Below are 14,677 nucleotides of genomic sequence, written 5' to 3'. Positions count from 1 at the left end.
CCGCCCACCCGCCTACGGACCGCCAATCACGGGCTCGATGGTCTGCAGCGCATGCGCAGAACGCACCGCCGGCCCGGACGGCCTCCAGGAGACGCCGGAACAGCCGCCCGGCGCCGGACTGGTGGGGCCGCGCGCGCGCATGCGCCCTCCCGAGGCCCGCCTGCCTGGGCGCGCATGCGCCTTCCTAGCGTGCCCAGAGCGCGCGGGCGTCGGGCGCCTGAGTCTGCGAGCGGCGGCGGCGCAGCGGGCCGAGGCCGGCGAGCTCCCGACGAGACCCGGCGGCCCAGGCGGAGGACCGGAGCGGGGCCGTCCGCGCGCGCGCAGCCCGCCGCCATGAAGCCCCCCGCAGGTACTGGCCGCCCCTCGCCCAGGCCCCGGGCGCGCGCACCTCCCCCTCCCCCCCGGCCCCCGCGGCTGCAAAATGAATGGACCAACTTTCCCATGACTTCACCCGCCTGGCAGACGGGATTTCAAAAGATAAAAACTTTCCTCGTGCTCACCAGAGTGAGGTGGACTGCCAGCCGGGCGGTGAGCAAAACCCACACGTGGAGTGAAGGCGCGGGGTATTCCGGAGGGCTGCGTGGGGACGGTGGCGTGGGAGCCGGGGTGCCGGGACCGTGTACCCTCCCGTGAGGTCAGGGGAGCACCTCCAATTCGGTCCTTTTTTCTTATTTAAGGATTTATCGTGTGTGTGTGTGTGCGCGTGTGTCTGCGTGTGGGTACGTGCACATAGGTGCAGCACCCCCGAAGGCCACAAGTGTGGCGGAGCCTCTGTACCTGGATTTCGTTACAGGTGGTTGGGAGCGGCCTTTTAGGGGTGCTGGGAACCAAGCTCGGGTCCTCCGAAGAGCAGCAAGCGCCCTTCCCCCCTGAGCCCCTCTGCGGCCCAAGCTTCTTGATGCGGGGGAACAAGGGTGCAGGCCCGTTGGGAGACCCACCTTTCTCTCCCAGGCCCTGGGGAGGATGAGGGCAGGGATCCCAGTGTCAGGTGTGGACAGCGCAAAAAGTTTAAGTTTTATTTTCTTAGCATTATTGAGTGTGTGTGTGTGTGTGTGTGTGTGTGTGTGTGTGTGTGTGTGTGTGTGTAGGTCAGAAGACAGCTTGTGAGTCCGTTCCCTTTCCACCTCCGGGCGGGGATCAAACTCGGGTCCTCAGGGTTGGCAGCAAGCACCTTCACCTGGCTTAGCCACCTGGACAATTCCTGGATTTGCTTAATCCAGAAAAGAACGGATCCAGCCTTGGCAACTTGGCAAGGTCCTGTCTTAAACAGTGAAGAGGGCTGGGGATGTGGCCAGCGTGTGTGCAGGTCCTGGGTTCCCCACCTAGCACCAGTGGGAAGAAAAAAAGCGCTGTGACTTGGGTCCGGTGTCTTAGAAAGTGGCCCGGTGTGTGCCACCTCCTTGCATTTTCTCACACCTGCGGATTGTCCCCCAGTTGTGGTCATGGGGATAGGAATAATTAGTATTACTCTTGCCTCAGGAGCTCGAAGATGACCTAAAGTGGAGACAGTAATCCAAATGTTTACAGAAAGATGTTGAAATCATGGCTTCTCCAGAATTTTAGGACTCTCCCTGTTCTCACAGCAGGCCCTGCCCTCACTTCTAAAGCCCTTCATTTCTGTGTGGGTGTGCGCACACATGTGGGTGTGTGGAGGATGGGTTGACACAGTATTTTACTCGATCGCTGCCCAACCTACTTTTTGATTTTGAGATGGTTTTTCTATGTAGCCCTGGCTGTCCTGGAACTTGCTCTGTACCCCAGGCTGGCCTTGAATTCACAGAGATCCACCTGCCTTTGCCTTCCAAGTGCTGGGACTAAAGGTGTGCACCACTATACCCAGCCATGGTTTCGATTTTGAGACAGGGTCCATGTACCCCAGGCTGGCCTCATTGATATGTAGTCATGGATGACCTTGAACTCTGGCTTGCCTCAGCTTCCCGAGTGCTGGGATGAAGGCATTGTGCACACGGGTGCGTGCTTACCCACTGAGCCACAGCCCCCATCCCTGTTTTTGTTTTTATTTATGAGAAAAATGGTTGCCCTGTATTCTCTGTTTGGGCCTCAAATGTGGAATCCTCCTGCTTCAGCCTCCCGAGTGCTTTGAGAACAGGCACCCGTACCCCACCCAGTCCATCTTTGTGAAACACCCTCCTGGTGGGCAGTGCCCTTTCCTGTCCCTTCCCACCCCGTCTTCAGGGCCCTTTCCGCCTGCTAACTCTGCTTCCACACCTGCCTTTGTCCGTGAGGCCCGATGTGGGCAGCAATGGCCTTAATTACACCTCGGCAACGCCGGGGGTGTGGAGGACCACACCTAATCCTGAATGACATGCTGCTGGATGGCTGTGTGGTGCCAACATGGTGTGGAGGACAGGGGACCAGTCGAAAGACAGACTTCTGGAAATCCCTCAGGGCTGGCCTCTCAAGACCTTGAAAGGGTGCAGCTGGCCAGAACCTGTGCTTTAATTTCTAGGATGGCGTTTGCCAAAGCAGTAGGATCCCTCAGCAGTATTGTCCCCACCTAGAACCCCCCAGTGAGGGGCTGGGGCGTGGTCAGGGCTCTGTCCCTGGCCTGCACATACTCCCTGCTCATGACATCGCTACTTGAGCAGATCCCTTGAGGAAGATGGTGGACAGGCTCTTCCCGGTACAGACTCAGTGCTTCCCACAAGCCCCTGGGCCTCCTGCTTATGATCCCACCCTTCTCTTTCCTGCAGCCTGTGCTGGGGACGTCGTGGACGCAGCGTCGCCATGCTCCACGGTGAATCATCTACGCTGGGACCTGAGTGCACAGCAGATCCAGGCCCTGACCAAGCAGCTCATCGAGCAGACCAAGTGTGTGTACGACCGCGTGGGCGCCCAGGACTTCGAGGATGTGTCCTATGAGACCACACTGAAGGCGCTGGCGGATGTGGAGGTGACTTACACGGGTGAGCCCAGTCGGTCCCTCGCGTCTGGAGAGGCCAGTGATGGGTGGGAGCCGGCAGGGGGGCCTGCCACTGAAGGCGGGTGTGACAGTGGACAGGCCTGTCCCACTGGGCCGGTGGAAGCAGCCTGCTGCCCTCCCCCGCCTCCCTGCAGCAGCGTGGGCTTAAGGACACAGCTCAGGTGTCAGCTCTGAAACCAAGTCCCTTGTGGCTTCTGAGGCACTGGGTGTCAGCTCCTACCTGAGCTGCCAAACAGACTTTGTCTAAGTTTGTTTTCTTTCTTTTAAGGATGTGTTTATTTTTAGGCCAGTGTTTGTGGCACATACTCCTTAATTCCAGCAGTTGGGAGTCAGACTCAGGTGGATCTCTGAGTTTGAGGCTAGCCTCATCTACATAGCAAGACCCTGTCTAGTAAACAGAAGAAGAAACAAAAATACATACAAGCAACCAACGTATTTTAATTTTTGTGTATGAGTATGTTGCCTGTGTGTGTGTCTATGCACCCGTGTGTGCAGTGCCCACTGAGGCCAGAAGGGGGTGTCGGGTCCCCTGGAGCTGGAGTCACAGATGGTTGTGAGCTGCCATGCGGGGGACCTGGGAACCAAACCCGGGTCCTCTGCAGGAGCAGCCAATGTGCTAACCACGGAGTCACCCCCTGGTTCCTTTGTTTTCTGAGACAAGATCTTACTGTGTAGCCCAGGCTGGCCTCAAATTTGCAGTCCTCCTGCCTCAGCCTCCTGCATGCTGGGGTGACAGGTGTGTCTCAGTGTTCGTGTGTATGGGGGAGGGGGACGGACACAGCTTACATTTGTCCGTTCTTCTTCCACCGAGTGGATCACACTGGGGCTGTTGGGCATGCTGACACACACCATTGCCCACTGTGCCAGCTCACTCGCCTTTATTCTGAGTCCCCCCTGTGCCTGCCAGACAGGTCTAAGTCCTGGTTGTCCTGCTGCCTTGGCATCGCATAGGGCACACCTCCACACACTCAACCGGGCGTCTCCTTCCTGTGGCTGGAGCAGCATTCCTGCTGCTGGGGTGATCATCTGCATGCAGGTTTTCATGTCTGGCCATCGGTGCCAACTTGGGCTGCTCACAGCACCCCGTTTCGTATCCTCGTGTCCCCCCGCCTCCGCTCTGTCTCTAACACGATGCTACATGTGCCTGTTGCCATCCAGCATGATGGCAGCTTCCTCCTCAGACCCACTAGACCCGAGGTCCAAGCTGCCCAGTCCGGGGCCACTGTGTCCCAAGCCCCTCTCTGGAAATGGGCAGGAGAGGCATGTTCAGGCCACGGAGGCCGCTCTGCCTCAGGTCCAGCAGGGGCTCTCCGCCTGCATCCCCGGGTGTGGTCCAGATGGGCCTGGGACCAGCATCCTGTGGCTGCCCCACAGCGGCGGCCTTACACACCCCTCGGATGCAGCTGACTTCCGCTCCCTCACCTGTCCTGGCTTCAGTCCCCGGCCTCAGTTTCCCCTCATGCGTCAAGCAGTGTCCACTTCCTCTGGTCTCAGGTGGGAATCTTGCCCAGTGGTGACCCCTGGTGACCCCTTCCCTTGGTGTGGCGTTACTGTATCACAAATCCTTTGCTATCCCTGCCAGCCTCCCCCGCACCTCTTCCTCCCGCCCAGTGTGGTGGCTCACACCTCAGCACTTGACAGCCTGAGGCAGGAGGATTACCACAAGTTCAGGACTCACCTGGGCTACAGCAAGAGCTTGTTCCAAACAGAACAGAAACAAGTGGTTCTGGGCTGCCCCCTCGCAGCTCCTCACTTCACGCCCGTGAACTCTGCATGGAGGTCATATCCTTTGTGCTCCCCTCTCAGGCCTCCGGTCTTCTGGGCCCTTCCTCCACTGGCCAGCGTCACCCAAGTGTGACTAAACATACGGGGCCATCAGCACCCAGAGTGAGCCTCCGCCCCTCAGCCATCACGCCATCCCATTCCCATCCTGCACACCTGCACATCCGCCTTCTGTCTGTGGATGTTTCCTGTCGTGGAGTCCCGTGCCCTGTGACCTTTGTGTCTGGGTCTCTGACTGGTGCTGTGGTGTGAGTGTCAGAGGCTCACTCCTGTTCGGGGCCGTGTGATACTCCAGCGTGTGCGTGGGAACTGGGAGCCCCTACCTTTGGCTGTTGTGGGTCTCAGTGTCCCACGTGCACGAGATTTGATAGTGACCTGGGCTTTGTTCCTCGCCGCTTCATGTGTGGGGAGGGGACTGGGTCACAGGGCAAGTGTCGTAACGTTCACGCTTGTATGGTCCCAAATTCAGGCATGCCCCTGCCTCAGCCTCCAGGGCGCCGATGGCAGGTGTAAGCACCACTCCCGTGAGCGGGTCAGCCGTGGAACCGTTGTCCCGTTAGCGTGCCTGAGTGTGTCCTGGTGTCTGCTTTATTGTCCCGAGTCTCCGCTGTGCCGTCCCCAAGGCTGAGGGTGACAGCGCCCCCCCTCTGTCCCAGTGCCTGAGCCTCGCGCATGCAGAGGCATCTCCGCGGAAGCTGCTGGCGGGCCTGCTCCTCTTACCTTGTCCCCATATGTCACCCTCAGTACAGAGGAACATCCTGGACTTCCCCCAGCACGTGTCCCCGTCCAAGGAGATCCGCACAGCCAGCACAGAGGCCGACAAGAAGCTCTCAGAGTTCGATGTGGAGATGAGCATGAGGCAGGACGTCTACCAGAGAGTCGTGTGGCTGCAGGTGTGGGGGGGCCGCGGGCACAGGGGGGCCGGGGGCCGCGGGCACAGGGGGGCTGGGGGCCGCGGGCACAGGGGGGCCGGGGGCCGCGGGCACAGGGCGGCCGGCTCTGCACCGGCACATGGCTCACGGCAGCCACGCGAGCCGCCTTGTGGGATGTGACCAGATCCGCTACCCTGTCAAGGCCAGGCACTGTGTGAACTGTGAAGTCACAGCCTGCTGCGGCCTTCACTGTGGTCAGGGTTGTTGTTAAAGTACCTGTAATTCAGGCGGTGGCGGCGCACGCCTTTAATCCCAGCACTCGGGAGGCAGAGCCAGGCGGATCTCTGTGAGTTTGAGGCCAGCCTGGGCTACAGAGTGAGTTTCAGGAAAGGTGCAGAGCTACACAGAGAAACCCTGTCTCCAAAAAACAAATAAAAAAATAAATCTAAAGTACCTGTAATTATCACACGGCTATGAGAGTGACGCAGGGCCGCGTGTGTGTGACCCAGGCCTGTCGTTGCAGCCTGAGGCAGCAGGAGTTCGAGGCCAGCCAGGGCCACTTGGGATAGAATACGGTGTCATGGTGCATGGCATCCAAGCACTCAGTGCGTAGACACAAGAGACCAGGAGTTTAAGGCTTGTCCTTCATTCCAAACTGAGTTCAAAGCCAGCCTGGGCTGCATGAGCCCCTGTTGAATAAATAGAGGGTTGGAGTCCTCAATGGAAGAGCCCTGCCTAGAGTCCCCCAGTGGGGTCTGGGGCCTGGCTGGGGGCAGACTGCCTGTCCTCCTGGGTCCCACCCCACCACCCAAAGAAGAAAAAGGAAGTGCTGGCTAGGGTTCCCGCCACCGTTCACAGCACAGGTTGGTGCCTTTGTGCACACGGGAGCACCATGGCCACACCTGAGGCAGCCTGTGGTCGAGGTTGGGGAGTCCGTTGTGTTAATGGATGGGGATGTTTCTCTGTGGCCCGTGCTGACTGGGGACCAGGGTCCTCCGTCTCCGAGAGTCGGGTCTCTGGTTGGCCCTGTGCCTGGCTGTGTAACCAGGTTTTAACATTTCCCTCTTTCCTGGGGATGGGAAGCCTCTGGAAGCACATCTCTCCTCCCACACGGCTTGAACTCGGGCTTGGCTGCAATCCTTTACCCTCAGAGCCCTGTCTCATGTCAGTGTGTGGGTTTATTTGTGTTCTCATTATGTGTGTGTTTTTCTGTCTGGGTGGCTGTGTTCACGTGTGCTGCTGCTGTGGAGGCCGGCAGGGAGCACTGTGTCTCCTGGAGCTGGAGTCACGGGGTGTGCGTGTGTGTGCGTGCGTGCGTGCGTGTGTGTGTGTGTGTGTGTGTGTTACAAGCCGCCGTATGGGTGCCCCTGCCCCTGCCGTGAGAGCAGAGAAGGGACACACTTCCCTGAGCAATTGCCCAGTGTTTGATTTGAGCTCTTGATGGCGTCTTCCAGGAGAAAATCCCGAAGGATTCCCTGCGGCCCGAGGCAGCTCGCTACCTGGAGCGGCTGATCAAGCTGGGCCGGAGGAACGGGCTCCACCTACCCCAGGACACGCAAGAGGTGGGTGTGCCCTGTCCTGAACGCTCCGGTCAAGGCCTGATGACACTGTCCTCTGCCTGGGGCCTGAGCCTAGGGAAGCAGAGCCACTACCCAGAGCGTGATGCAGCCGCCCCACTTCGGCCCCGGTGCTTGGCTGAGTCAGCTCTGCTGGGCCTGAAATACGGGTCCCCATGTGTAGCTAGAGTTTTCCTGCCTGGCCCACAGTCAGGACAAATCTCTCTCACCTGCCAGTCCCACAGCCACTCAGACCCAACCAAGTAAACACAGAGACTTATATTGGTTACAAACTGTATGGCCGTGGCAGGCTTCTTGCTAACTGTTCTTATAGCTTAAATTAATCCATTTCCATTAATCTATACCTTGCCACATGGCTCATGGCTTACTGGCATCTTCACATGCTGTTTGTCATCGTGGCGGCTGGCTGTCTCTCTGACTCAGCCTTCCACTTCCCAGCTTTATTCTCCTCCTTGTCCCGCCTACACTTCCTGCCTGGCCACGGACCAATCAGTGATTTATTTATTGACCAATCAGCAACACACTTGACATACAGACCATCCCACAGCACCCATGCATGCCTTCCAGGGCTGGCTTGAAGACCCTGGTGTGTGCAGAGATGGGGTGTCATGCACCGGGCATGGCAGAGACCTCAGCTGGCTCTGCAGGGGCGTGACAGGTGGCGCTTACACTGTACGAACCAGCCTCCGTTCTGGGAGTGTGCCCATCCCCGCGGGGTCACCCATACCCCAGAGGCCACTGCATCAGAGCCCGGGACCTTTACTTAATAAAGATGCCCTCCTGCTGAGGCGGACACCCGGCAGGCTAAGGGAAGCGGGGTCCGGCTCAGCTGGGTCCCTCCGCAGAGTCACCGTGGTCACTGAAGGCCCAGTTCTTGTAGGGTGGGGCAAGGGTGGAGAGGTGGCCCTGTTGGAGCAGGGATTCCTGGTGTTCCCTGCCTCGCACCCATGCCTGGTCCCTGTTCCACCGAGCACTCACTGGCCAGGTGGCTTTGAGAAGCAGGAAGTGCCTGGAGTCTCCTGGTTGCTTCCAGATCCCACGTAGGCCCTGGGAACCCCTGGAGGCTGTGCTGGGGTTCCTGGAGCCATGCTGCTCCTGTGCCGACAGGCAGAGGGCCTCTGCTGCTGGCCTGTGACAGCCCCCAGCCATGGTTGTCACCCCTGTCCATTTGACAGCACGTCCCTGAGTGGATTCCTAGTTAAACCCTGGACCTGGCCTTAGCAGACAGAGGTGTGACCCTCTGTCACCAGAGCTCAGGCTGCAGGCTGAGGATCCTTCCCAGTGGGAGGCCTGGGGGAGAGCACATGAGTCCAGAGGTGCCCCGGGGAGTGGCGGAGGGCATGTCAGCCCCCAGCTCCTCCTGTCCTTTGCTGGGTGGTTTTGGGAAGGGCGGCCTGGAGGGACAGGGAAGGCCAGTGTCCTCACCCTGCTGTCTCTGCAGAAGATCAAGGGCATCAAGAAGAAGCTCAGCCTGCTGTGTATTGATTTCAACAAGAACTTGAACGAGGACACCACCTTCCTGCCCTTCACACGAGAGGAGCTGGGTGAGTGTGCTGTGTGGGGGGGAGCTGGGTGAGCACACCATGGGGGGGAGAGCTGGGTGAGCACGCCGTGGGGGAGGGTGTCCTCACAGCTGGCCAAGGACAATGGCAGCATCCTTCCCTGGGAGGCAAGAACTGGGTTCTGCTGGCCCAGATCCTATCCAGAGCAGGAGCCCTGAGGTGGCGCAGCTGGGACCGTCCTAGCCGGGTGCTGTTAGCAGTTGTCCAGAACCCCACACACAGCACCCCGCCACACAGCGTGGGTTGTAGCCCCGGATAAGGGGTGGTGACTCGGCCCAGGCCTCGGACATTGGAGGACTAGCACCTACGTGTGGTGTCTGGGCTTCCACCCCGTGGCTGTGATGGCCCTGCCTCTCTGGGAGGTTCCCCACGGGTTCAGGGGTTAGGGTTACTGGCCTGGCTCCAGGGCTCCGTCTTGAGCAGCACCTGCTGCATCCACAGGCGGGCTCCCCGAGGACTTCCTGAACTCGCTGGAGAAGACGGAGGATGGCAAGCTGAAGGTCACCCTCAAGTACCCGCATTACTTCCCGCTGCTGAAGAAGTGCCACGTGCCTGAGACGCGGCGTCTGGTGGAGCAGGCCTTCAACTGCCGCTGCAGGGAGGTGGGCGGCTCCAGCTGTCCCTGCCACTGTCCCCCGGCCCCCTCCACAGCTGCCCACTGTGGGCCTGTGCTCAGGTGCTCACTGTCATGAGGACACCTGGCGGCCTTGTGCAGGCAGGCAGTCTGCAGTTAGCTCCTGAGCTGAGGCCGGGCGGCTCTCCCAGAGGTGCCCTGCCGGCCAGGGACTCGCAGGTCAGGGACCCGAGCTGCAGTGGGACAGGGCAGGGAACGGAGGTGCCTGTCACCACTTCCGTTGGCGTGACCGGAGCCGGGGTTCCCCACCCCCAGAAGCTGCAGTTTGAAGTGGGCACCTGACTTCTATAATGCCCTGACCATAAAGCATGGGCCTCAGAATCCGGGCCATGGGCTGGGGAGGGATTGTTACCATCACCTAACAGATTGGAGTCCTCAGAACTCCACCCCGAAATCTCCCCTGACCTCCCAAGGGCTCCAATATGTAGCTGGTACTACCTCCAGCAGGCCCCCTGCCTCCTGGGTGGGTTGAGGTGCTGTAGTGCTGCGGGCTGGGTGGCCAGGGCCGGGTGATGCTGGGGCAGCGCTGCCCTGGGCTGTGCCCTGGCAGTCCGTCCTGTGCTCCGCCCCCTCCCCAGACACGGTGCTGCCTTCATTGTTCTGAGCAGCCCTGCCATGCCTTCATGGTGACCAAATGGAGTGGGCGACTGTCCCGTGGTCTGTTAAGCCATCTTGGTGGCAGGTCCGCTTTCTCTGTGATCAGGTTTGTGGAGCCTAAGACCAGTCCCAGGACAGCCAGCCCTCGCCTCTCTCTGCACCCGGGGTCTTGTCTGGACGGTGCAGAGATGGAGTCCCCCGGCTGCCTGTATCCCTGCAGGAGAACTGTGCCATCCTGAAGGAGCTGGTGTCCTTGCGGGCGCAGAAGTCCAGCCTTCTGGGGTTCCGTACACATGCTGACTACGTCCTGGAGATGAACATGGCCAAGACCAGCCAAACAGTAGCCACCTTCTTAGGTAGCCGCCCCGCCCTTCCCCGTCCCGCCCTCAGCCCGGAGGATCACTGTTTTCACTCACCATATGTCAGGCCTGGGGTAGAGCCCACATCCTGCGTCCAGCCCCCCACGCGGGCTTGCCCTTCTGGGGCGCAGTGGATGGTGGTGGGGACCTCGTGTCACGTGGGCGGTGACACACCCCTCCTGGGCAGCGGGGGTGACGGTGGCACCTCTGCAGATGAACTGGCACAGAAGCTGAAGCCGCTGGGTGAGCAGGAGCGCGCGGTGATCCTGGAGCTGAAGGAGGCGGAGTGCGCCAAGCGGGGGCTGCCTTTCGACGGGCGCATCCACGCGTGGGACATGCGCTACTACATGAACCAGGTGGAGGAGACGCGCTACCGTGTGGACCAGAACCTGCTGAAGGAGTACTTCCCGATGCAGGTGGTCACGCGTGGGCTGCTGGCCATCTACCAGGAGCTGCTGGGGCTGACGTTCATGCTGGAGGACGGGGCCGCCGCCTGGCACGAGGACGTGCGTCTGTACTCAGTGCGTGACGCCGCCTCTGGAGAGGAGGTCGGCAAGTTCTACCTCGACCTGTACCCCAGGTGGGCACGGGGACCTGCCGGGACGCCGGGGGGGACCTGCCGGGACGCCGGGGTCACCCTCGCTCACCCTGTCTGCAAGGGGATAGAGAGCAGGAGGCCCGGGCAGCGCGGCTCCTGCTGTGGGCAAGTGTGGCTCCTCCGGGTCCCGTAGCCACTGACGGGCGCCGGCTCTGGGTGCCTGGGTGTCCCTCGGCTCCGCTCTGACCCCGGCTCACTCCTCAGGGAAGGGAAGTACGGCCACGCGGCCTGCTTCGGCCTGCAGCCGGGCTGCCTGCGACAGGATGGAAGCCGACAGCTGGCCATCGCGGCCATGGTGGCCAACTTCACCAAGCCCACGCCCGACGCGCCGTCCCTGCTGCAGCATGACGAAGTGGAGACCTACTTCCATGAGTTCGGCCATGTCATGCACCAGCTCTGCTCACAGGTGAGCGGCCTGGGGCCCCTGGGGTGCAGCGCGTGGCTGGGCCAATGCCATGGACAAGCGCCGGCGGCGTTGGCTTGGCGCATTCACCACGTCCTGGCCCAGGCGGGCCTGGGCCCTCTGCTCCGCGGAAAGGGTCTTCATTGCATTTGCTTGTTTTCGCGTGAGGGGTGTGTGCACTTGTGTGCCGTGACTTACATGCGCAGACCAGAGGACGGTTGATCCTCGCCTACCATTTGAGTCTTGGGGTTCGAACCTGGGCTTGACAGCAAGCTCCCTTAGCCACTGAGCCACGTCCCTGACCTGTCCCTTCCCTCCTGCTCCGTGTCTGGTGTGATGGTGGCCTGCGGTGGTCCCCACGCCCTCCAGTCAGCCATCTCGCCCACACCTCCCAACATGGCTTTGGGGGTACAGTTCAGCCCAGCCTCTCCCAGCACTGGGCTGTTGTGTGCAGTGTGCATAGATCGGAGGCTGGAGCAGAGCCAAGGCCTCGTGAACCTCACTGTGAGGCCTGGGGACCCGGAGATGTGGGGGGCCCAGCCTCTGCGGCTGGTGGCGTCCGGTGTGCAGGAGCCCGGTGCGCTGACAGCTGCTGGGACGGCAGAGGGGCCTAGGCCAGATGTGTGGCCTGGGCACCAGCATGCCCTAAGGCTTGTACCCGCTTGTGCCCTGGGTAGGCGGAGTTCGCCATGTTCAGTGGGACCCATGTGGAGCGTGACTTCGTGGAGGCGCCGTCCCAGATGCTGGAGAACTGGGTGTGGGAGAAGGAGCCACTGACGCGCATGTCCCAGCACTACCGAACGGGCAGCCCAGCCCCTCAGGACCTGCTGGAGAAGCTCATCAAATCACGCCAGGCCAACGCAGGTGAGGCCATGCCACCCTTGGCCATAGGCACTCAGCCGGATGGGAAGCTTAGTGGCACTTCCTGCTGGCTGACCTCTGACCTCCCCCCAAGGTCTCTTCAACCTTCGGCAGATCGTCCTGGCCAAGGTGGACCAGGCCCTGCACACACAGACAGATGCCGACCCGGCTGAGGAGTATGCCCGGCTCTGTCAAGAGATCCTCGGGGTGCCGGCCACGCCAGGTAGCTGCTCAGAGGCCTTCCCCAACCCCCAGAGAGCCGCAGGCAGCGTGGGGGCGCCCCAGGGGCTGCGGGAGACACAAGCCACCACACCCGCCTCACTCTGCCCGCGTCCTTTACCCATGCTCACCCTCCCTAGGCTGCCTGTCATGGGCCTCGCCCAGGGGGCACACGGGGACATCATGCACACCCTCAGAACCCAGGACAGTCGCCACGTGCCCCACACTGGCCCCGCCCAGTCCGCCCTTCCCTGGGGGCCACTGCAACCTGCACCCCATTGTGTCTGCCCAGGGACCAACATGCCAGCCACCTTTGGCCACCTCGCCGGCGGCTACGACGCGCAGTACTATGGCTACCTGTGGAGCGAGGTCTACTCCATGGACATGTTCCACACGCGCTTCAAACAAGAGGGTGTGCTGAGCCCCAAGGTGAGTCCCAGTGCGCTGCCCTGGGCCTTCCGCCAGCAATGTCGGGAGCCAAGGATAGCACCGCGCTGCACGAGGCTCCCAGCTAGGCAACTGGGGCCTGCCTCTGCGCATGCGCGAAGACGCTGACCCCAGGTCTACAGGGCCTCCCCTCGGTGTATGTAACCCCCGCTGCCAGCCCCACCCCCTTTGACCCTGATCCCTGTTGCCCCCAGGTTGGCATGGATTACCGGACCAGCATCCTGAGGCCAGGGGGCTCTGAGGATGCCAGCGCCATGCTGAAGCGGTTCCTAGGCCGTGACCCCAAGCAGGACGCCTTCCTCCTGAGCAAGGGCCTGCAGGTGGAGGGCAGCGAGCCGCCCGCCTGCTGACCGCAAACCAGCCCGCCGCCCTGTGCCTTAGCCTAGCCCAGGCGGGGCGGCCTCAGCAGCCCTCGGGCCTGTGGATGAGCTGGGGCAGTGTTCCATCCTCGCCATGCCCCGGCTCAAGGTCCCCGTCCTCAGGGCCTGGCCTCAGGCCGCCCTGGTGGCCTCCGTCTTGCACTAGCCCCTCCCCAGCACCTGGTGATGGACACTGTTTTCTGTGATGCAGCCATTAAACTTGATAGAGGCCCCTGCCCGCCCCTCCCTGTCTACTGCTCCGCCCCACACGTCCCCAGTGCCCTGGGCTGTGACATTCTCGGGTCCTATGACAGTCCAGCTGTTGGAGGGTGCTAAGGGAGGGTGCCAGGGTCACCTGCCCAGTGTGTCGCTCAGGGTCATTGTGTCTGTTCTCAACAACCAGCTTCTGGACCTTTCCGGGGGCGGCTGCAGGAAGACTTGGTGAGGGTCTGCCACCTGCTGGCTGTGTGCAGTATTGCAACCCCTAACCACCATTAAATCTGCATTTAAAGAAAAAGACAGGCCCTTGTGTAGCCCAGGCTGGCCTCCTCCGACTTGCCGGAACAGCAGACAGTACAGACGCACAACCAGGAAAGCTAGTATCCACGGCAAAAGGAAGCCAATGCGATCAACTCCAATCCGCATTTCACACAAGATCCCAAACTATGTAATCCACTGTCCAAAGACACCCTCTTCAGGCACAGTGATACATGCCTGTCATGGAGGCGTCTAGGAGGCCGCCACCGAGGCAGGGGCATGGGCAGTTCCAGTGTGGCTCCTGTGGGTTCTGACCCAGTGGCTCAGTCAGTAATACTTTGCTCACAGAGTGCCCTTGTTATGTCTGCACGGGGTGGGGGATGCCTGGGGCTCCCTGGTCAGCCAGCCTAGGCGAATCGATGAGCCCCAGTCAGTCTCAGAAGACAGGTCAGGGCTGGAGGGGTGGCTGAGTGGTTAGAGCACTCGCTGCTCTGGCCCGAAACCCTGGTTAGATTTCCAGCACCCACATGATGGCTCATGGCCGCCTACAACTCCAGTTCTGGGGTGGGGTGTGTGTGTCAACACCCTCTTCCGGCCTGCTTGGGGGCTGTAGTCACGTATCTACACACAGGCGCACAGGAAGGAAGGGGTACTGGACAGGGGCTCAGTGGTTAGAGCACTTTGTCTTGGCAGACTTGGACTCAGGCATCAGGACCGCCTGTCACTACTGGTCCAGGGAGTCCCGTGGCCCCTCACCTCCGAGGGCTCCCTCACCTCCGAGGGCTCCTGCTCACACAGGGCACAGGCACACGAATGCTTTAAAAAGGAAGGATGGCTGCCACTCTCAGACGGGGTCAGATCAAGACCCTGGGGCACATGTCCAAGGGGATGAGGTGACGGTGGGCAGGGGCCTTGAGCAGACTCATCTGGCACTTAATGGATGTACCCAAAAAGGGAAGAGCATATGGAATGCGGCAGCCGGACCT

At 60.9% G+C, this 14,677-nt stretch overlaps 1 protein-coding gene across 1 annotated transcript; it reads left to right on the top strand.

Annotated features, from left to right (window-relative positions):
• The first annotated feature begins 217 nt into the window (after positions 1–217).
• Positions 218–13,450, top strand: Thop1 (thimet oligopeptidase 1). Its single transcript, XM_052747097.1, has 13 exons — positions 218–349; positions 2,715–2,927; positions 5,471–5,619; positions 7,053–7,160; positions 8,617–8,719; positions 9,179–9,339; positions 10,189–10,324; positions 10,541–10,907; positions 11,130–11,331; positions 12,006–12,192; positions 12,284–12,412; positions 12,701–12,837; positions 13,050–13,450. Exons 1-13 carry the CDS (start codon positions 334–336, stop codon positions 13,203–13,205), a joined length of 2,064 nt encoding a protein of 687 aa, XP_052603057.1. The 5' UTR covers positions 218–333; the 3' UTR covers positions 13,206–13,450.
• Positions 13,451–14,677: the final 1,227 nt, after the last annotated feature.

This window comes from Peromyscus californicus, unplaced genomic scaffold (assembly GCF_007827085.1).
Source record: "Peromyscus californicus insignis strain IS unplaced genomic scaffold, ASM782708v3 Scaffold_1__1_contigs__length_55948999, whole genome shotgun sequence".
Lineage (NCBI taxonomy): Eukaryota > Metazoa > Chordata > Mammalia > Rodentia > Cricetidae > Peromyscus > Peromyscus californicus.
The sequence above is the reverse complement of the archived record's forward strand: the minus strand, read 5'-3'. Positions and strand labels throughout refer to the sequence as shown.

Bases quoted from the DNA above. Each gene is read 5' to 3' on its own strand.
- Thop1 (XM_052747097.1), top strand. The intron at 5,620-7,052 runs GTGTGGGGGGGC...GGCGTCTTCCAG, and splicing joins AGAGAGTCGTGTGGCTGCAG to GAGAAAATCCCGAAGGATTC. The intron at 9,340-10,188 runs GTGGGCGGCTCC...GTATCCCTGCAG, and splicing joins TCAACTGCCGCTGCAGGGAG to GAGAACTGTGCCATCCTGAA.